General features: G+C 37.2%; 1 protein-coding gene across 1 annotated transcript in view; it reads left to right on the top strand.

The window, feature by feature from the left end:
• RASA1 (RAS p21 protein activator 1) overlaps positions 1-7,235 on the top strand; it is a 46,560-nt gene that overhangs the window by 13,506 nt on the left and 25,819 nt on the right. Inside the window, exons 7-9 of the mRNA XM_017730477.1 lie at positions 1,298-1,350; positions 1,985-2,135; positions 5,061-5,139. Of these exons, the coding sequence (XP_017585966.1) occupies positions 1,298-1,350; positions 1,985-2,135; positions 5,061-5,139 (283 nt within the window). The remainder of the gene's footprint in view (positions 1-1,297; positions 1,351-1,984; positions 2,136-5,060; positions 5,140-7,235) is intronic.

Here is a 7,235-nt window from a genome sequence, read left to right as displayed (position 1 = left end):
ACACGAGAAACCTCCAGGTAAAAGAGAGGGTAGCCAGCTGGACTCCTCCCCTGAGCTGTGGCCATGTCTTTTGTCTCTCTTAAGTATCCAGTCGTTATTGTCTCCCTAACATGTATGGGGGAAAAAAACCCAAAAGGACAACTCCTAAAACCCAAACAGTAACACTTTAAAGTTTGAAGAAAAAGTCACAGTCTGTAAGTTTCATTCTATTTGCTTAAATACTTTAACATTTTTTAAAAATTGAGTGCAACTTAGAATCAACACTGTGTTGATATGTCAGTCTGTTTATAGATTACTTTCACAAGTGAAGATGAGTAGCAGATAGTTCTAAAAAATGTCTAGTGGCTTGATGACTAAATCTGATGTCCTCATTTGTTTGTCATATTGGTGCTTGCTGGTTTTTTGCTGTTTCCCACTTTCTAAGAGGCCAGTGGCAGAAGGAGGCATTTCATTGGCCTGTTTGGTTTACTGTGTTCTGCTAGTCAATTTGGCAGTATGGATGTCTTCAAATGTGGATTTTTAAATTTTTATATTTCCACAGTAGTTTGTAAGAGATGTTTGGAGCTTTGATTCTGTCTTTCAGTGGTTATCTGCCTTTCAGAGGAATCCATAAATTAAGATCTGAAGGTAGTATAGAAAGAAAGTTAGAAATTGGGGTCTTTTCTGATAAACAAAAGCGCCATATCTTTAGCTTTCCTTTAAATACAAATTACTAAGTTGTAGCATATTAGGCTTTTCTGAATAGTGGTAAGTATCAGGCTGACTAGGCAGAGGCTGTGAACTTTTGTGGGATACTGCTCTGACACAGGACTCTGGGAAACTACAAAGGTGTCAGATGAAAGCTTTCATTAATCTAACAAAGCTAGGTTTTGTTACCACAGCTCTGGCAAATTTGAGTTTGAGGTTTTCTCTACATGTTTAACTTCTTGTTTGAGCTTCAGATTTCATGATTCTAGTACATTGCTGTATGACTTCAAATAATGCCTATGAAATTATCTACTTTTTGGGCGATTCATATCAATCTCTAAACACAGTTGTATTTGAACATCAGCTCCAAATGTTGGATATTTTTACTGAAAGTAATTTATTTATATATCTATTAGTGTTAGTTTTTTCATGCTGTTGGTAGAACAGAATCATTAAGCATCATAGTAATTGATTGTCTGATCTATATATATATTGGATCTTTTTAAATAAAGATTAATTCATAGGTCCCAGAGCCTTGGATGTCACCACAACCAAAAAAAAGAGAGCTGGTAGTCTTGCTTTCTAATTTTTCCTCTTCATCTTTGTTAAGATGGTTCCATGGGAAGATCTCCAAACAAGAAGCTTACAATTTGCTGATGACAGGTACATGTATTTCTGATGTGAAATACAGTGATAGTGAAATGGCACAAAGTGATCCTGTTAATATTAAACTGTGGCAAAACTTCCTTTTATGTCTGAACATATACGATTGTTGTAGATTCTCTAACCCCTCTGGTTGCTACTTCAGTAGGATACTACATTGGAAGAAAACTGTCATGGCTGTCAGTACTAAGTATGTTCTCAAGTAAAGTTAATTTAATAACTTTTGATTTAATTAATTATAAAGTTACTATATATGGAATCAATTATTTCACTTTCATAAAGCAAATATTTCTTTAAATGAAAACATTGCTTCTGACCCATTTTGTTTAATAGCCTACTTTAAATACTGGAACAGAGATTGTGTTTTTTTGAAAATGTTAGCAAACTTTTTTTTGTATGCCGTTTTAAAGAACGGCAAAGATGTGGCTAGGTTGCAGGCTACAGGTGAACCATTTTTCGTTAATTTTGGTGGTTTGGTACTAGTTCTTCTAGTCTGAGATCACTGCTGGAATTTACCTTTATAGGGTTGGTATTTCGTCAAGTGTGGAGTTCGTCCTAGTTTGTGTAGAAATAGATTTAGTAAGGGTTTACGTATATCACTAAGAAAAATAACACTATTATGATGTCTTTTCAGTTGGTCAGGTGTGCAGTTTTCTTGTGAGGCCTTCAGATAATACCCCTGGGGATTATTCACTTTATTTCCGGACCAGTGAAAATATTCAGCGTTTTAAAATATGTCCAACATCAAACAATCAGTTTATGATGGGAGGCAGATACTATAACAGGTAAGTTTTGGTGTCAAAAAACATTGTGTATATTTTAGGCTTGTATAACTTGCTCCTGATTATTATTTACTACTACGATTTTAAGACTGTAGTTTTCTTTACACTAAATATTTTCCCTGATTTCCTTAGTAGTTGCTTCTAACTGAACAAATTCTTACAGCTTAAATAACCCAAGTGTAACTTGTTTCTCTTGAAGTATTTGTGCTTCTTCTGCAAACCGGTTGCTTCACTCTGTAAATTGTGGTTCCATAATTTGTGGATCAGTAATTAAGAGAATACTCTATTTGAAGCAGCTTGGAAGCTTCTCCATGTGTTATTGTCTGTTTGAAAAGGGGAAAATAAAATGCTAATTTTATCTGAGACAACCACAGAGTTTTCAAATAATAAAAATGGGTATTTAGAGGAAAGGGGAAAAACACCTTCATTGTTGGAAAAAGTTACTAAATTGCATTGAAATATGTGCATGATACTTGGAACAGAAATACAGATGAGTTCATTTAGAGTGAACAAACTTAAGATGCATTTCTTTTGCCATTGGTGCAAAAATACAGTAATTTGTACAAAAGGGAAGAGAAATAATGAGGTGTTTCCCCTTCTGTGGAGAGAAACTATCAGTACACCGCCATCTTTGAGAGTATTTCTTTTAGAGTTGTTGTAGCTGGAAGACTTTTCAGTAGTGAAAACACACTTCCCTCCTTAAACAGAGATCATTGCCTGCCTTGAAAAAATCATAGTTTTTCCAGTCCTGCTCACCTAGAACCAGGGCATTCTTACCCCAGTAGATAATTTCTGTCACTCCAGCTTGGCTTCTGAGTGGGTAGAGATTCATCAGCTGTTGTGTTTGAGAAAATGTAAAGGTCTCCTAAGTAAGTTCAGTGGACTTCTTCATATGACTTCACTCGCATGATGCTTTGAGGCGAAACAATTGGACCCTTATGAAGCTATGTCCATCCCACACCCAGGCTACTTGAACAGCTTCTTCATTAATCAGTCTGGCCTCCCACCATCCTCACTGAAAACCAGGCTAGCTGCAGTGTCAGCCTTTCATGAAGGTAAATGCCCATTTCTAGTTATATGGCTTTTAGGAGAATGATAGGCCAGGAGCCCCCCACACTTGGTGATGTCAAATTAATCAGCAAGTTAGCAGAACTCTTACTAGTCTCAAATGGTTTTTTAGCATTCAATAGTATACTTTCAGAAAGTTATCCATTGTTGTTGTTTCAGATTACTTTATAATACAGTGCTTGATTCACTTGGGGTGTAGATTACATTTATCTGAAAGAGATTCTATGCAGCTGAACAGAAAACAAGATTGTAAAGTTAAGCAGCAATAAATTACGACAAAGTGCTTTAAGAAAGTTTTTTAATATTTTGGTACCTAGTTTGCAGACATCTTCCTCAGTATGAAAGAAAACCTATTTTGTTGCATGTTTGGGACAATTACCACTATACTCTTAAGCTCACATTCAGCATCAGGTTGGTAAATTTGCTGGAAGTTCAAACATGTAATGAGGAATGTAGCCCTTAGGTGCTCCATCAAGGCATGGAGTGTTGGTCTATATGTTACTCGAAAGGAGTTTTTAAATACAACTGAGTTTATTCTTCAGCCCATATTATAAAATGCATAAATTCTGCAGGCACCTGCTCCTTACATTGAGGAACTCCTGATGTAATTTCTAATCAAGGAAGCAGAGGGTGCATTGAAGGTCAATGAGTGAGAAAAATTATACAATGCTGTTTTATGAAATGTTGGTAGTAGCTATTCAACCTGTGAAATATAATGACTGAGTCATTGCTTTCTGTAGTGTGACACAGTTGAAATTCTTAAGCAGAAAAGAGCATATGCAGACAGCATCTCAGTAAAAATTGAAATTAATTACTTTATTTCATTAAAACTGAAGGAAAAATTAATCTCATTTTACATACCTGAAAAATAAAAATACTTGTGGGAAGGTCATTTTACCAAGTTTGCACTAGTTCATAGCTTCAGAATGAGATAGAAAAGCCAACCAGGATGCCTTGATATGGCTTTATTTAGAAGTTTTTGAGATTTTTACAGTATCAGCTATTGTTCTGTGTTGAACACATGCCTTATTCATATATCTTTGCACACCCATCTGAGTATGCATGAACTGAGAAGACACACTCAGTATATTTTTATCTCCTTAATTATTTAGCTCTTTTTCTATGTTGATCTTTTGCATGTAAATCATTAATTTCTGTTGATGCTTCTGTTGCTGTTCTTTTATTACAGTGTAAATTTCAGTAGCTGCAAAAATAAATTAGAGCTACTTAAATGCCTTGAATTTCAGCTTGTATCTCTCACTACTTCTCTCCTGAGCTTCGAAGTGCAATTGCAATCTGAATCTGGTGATTTGAATGAATGCTTCCCTGTAGAGGAGTGCTACTGACATAAGTATTTAAAAGGATAGCTCAGTGATGGTCAGTCATAATCTGTATAAGCTCTCCTACAAAGCTTTTCTGTTTTCTATTCCTGTCCTCCTAGAAAGAGATTGCACTTCACTCAGGGTATGTATGTCCCATTCCACTTAGCTAATTACTCTAGGACTTACTTGGAAAATTATTGCCAATGAAATAACAATTTTCAGCCTCGTTGGAAAGCAGGTAATGCACATGTACTGCTTGAATGTGGAAAGTGCAGTGTCCTTGTTTGACATTTTAAGCAAGTCATTAAAATATTTTGCAGAGTTTAGAATTAGTACATTCTGAATACAGTTTTGTGAACTTTCTTGACTTTAGTATATTAGTAAATTGTCATTGCTGCAAATAAGATTATGATGATTAACACTTGATTTTATTAAAAATTTGTGGGAAACTTTTCTGTGGTTTTATGGAAAAGCAGATTCTCAAACAGGAAAAATTAATGTGTTTAACATTTCAATCTTCTTTTTCTTACTGGAACAGTATTGCTGACGTCATTGAGCACTACAGAAAAGAACAGATTGTTGAAGGATATTACTTAAAAGATCCTGTTCCAATGCAGGTAGGATTTCATCTCTGAGCCTTTGATGTTGAAGTCTCAGACTGAATCATTATCAAATCAATTTATGAAATGAATTACAGCACAGATACCAGTGGTAGTTAAAGAGCATCATCTCCAGTAGTCAGTCATCAATAGTTTCAATGTTTTCAGCTTGTCTGTTTGTTTTATCCTCAAATACATACACTTACCAAAGACTGGCTTGTAGCCAACAGAAAGTATGGTAAGTTCTGTCTGTCCTGTGAGATGTTCGACCTCTGCTGTGTGCCCTTAGCTCACCATACTTTGATTCAGTCTCATTTTAAGGGGAACCAGTCTGCCCTTCTCCCTTCTATGTCTTGGGTTTTCCTCCTGTCACAGGAAACTTGTACACACAGAAAAGCGTCAGGGATGATTGCAGGGCTAGGATTGCAGCACTTGTTCTGGAGCGCACTTGCCCCATAGCAGAAGTTGATTGTAAGAGATCACCAGTAATTAAGCACACCACATCATTTAGCTTTTCATGACCTTATAGCTAGTTATGAAATTTATGTACCTATTTTATTCCTTTTCTGTTCCCAAGCCTTCCTGTTTCAATGGAAATGAGAAATTTGCTGTCCCTGTCCTCCCTAAAGAGAGTTGCAGTCAATGCCTACCTCTTTGTGAGATCTTTCATATTAATATGAGAGCATTTCCTCTATTTACCAAGCTAAGCACACGAAAGCTGATCCTGTCTCTTTGTAATGTTTTCATAGCTGCCTTGCTGCTACCAGTTTCAGTGTGAACTCACCTTTCTTGAACATGTACCAGAACAATTCAGAGTAGTACCATGTTATGCATAATTCCCTTTCTCTCTGGTAAGCACTTAATGAACATACATGTCATTTTCTGTGGTGGGTTGACCCTGGTGAGCTGCTAAGGACCTGCACCTTTGTTTGCTCACTCCCTGTTCCTGTGGAATGGGGCAAAAGCAAAAAAACCTCCTGGGTTGAGATAAGTACTGTTTTATAAGCAAAGGAAGGGGTGATGGGGTGATGCAAAGGCATCACTCAACACCTCCCACAAGCACAGTGATGCCCACCCGCTCTCTGAGATCTCTCTGTGCAAACAGGCATATTGCTGATCGTGATGTTACATGACAGGGGATATCTCTCTGATCAAGTGCCATCAAGTCCTGGCTGTCTTTGCTCCCAGGATCTTGTCCACCAAGCCACCTCACTGAGGAAGGGGGCATAGTGGGAAATGGAGAAAGTCTTGAGGCTATGCAGGTACTGATCAACAAGAGCCAGAACACTGGTATTGTTTCAGTCACAAAATCAAAACACAGCACCTTAAGGGCTGCCATGACAGAAGTAGTTAAGTCCATCCTTGTGAGATCCATATGTTGGCATAGCCAACTTACCACAGCCCAGTCCTCCAGTGAGTGACTCAGCTGTTCATGTCTCATTTTCTGTAAGTATCAACAGGTTAACTTGTGTTTTGCACCAGGAGATCTATACTTGGTATTGTATCTTTCCTGTACTGCTAATTGTGTTGTGTCTTTGGTGCTTCCCCATTGTTTGCTGCTGTTAACTTGTGCTCAGTAATGTGATTGGGACAGAAAGCAAATAGGAATTCTGAGACTGCTCCTTGGAAAACTTCATTAGTAACTTCCTTTGTGCACCATTATTCCTCTTTAATCATGGCAGTAAGTCTTCATTTTAGCTTTTCACATACGCGAAACGTAGAGTTTCTGTATTAATAAACTCTGAACTGACTAATTTTCCATATGAGAGTACTTCAGATTCTTTTAACCTAGCCAGATACACTTGTGACTTTATTTAAAAATTTAATGGTCAGAGGTGCAGTTAATGTTCAGCTTTGTGTTACCTCCCTTCCACATACCACCATGCTCTATGTTTTTGAGGGGGAAAAAAAATTCAGAAGTTTTGCATCCTTTTAGGGTCAAGCTGATTGAATTCCTGTGTCTAATATGATACTTACTGTTGCAGTGGGGATACTGCAACACACATATATCAAAACCAGGAGTCCCGTGGAAAGGAAATATATTTGGGCAGACAGATTCTTGCTAGCTGTTTCAGAGAGATGTTTATTTCTCCAGCCGCATGGCCGGGGCTCTG

Source organism: Corvus brachyrhynchos, unplaced genomic scaffold (genome assembly GCF_000691975.1).
Source record: "Corvus brachyrhynchos isolate BGI_N302 unplaced genomic scaffold, ASM69197v1 scaffold33, whole genome shotgun sequence".
Classification (NCBI taxonomy): Eukaryota; Metazoa; Chordata; class Aves; order Passeriformes; family Corvidae; genus Corvus; species Corvus brachyrhynchos.
The sequence above is the reverse complement of the archived record's forward strand: the minus strand, read 5'-3'. Positions and strand labels throughout refer to the sequence as shown.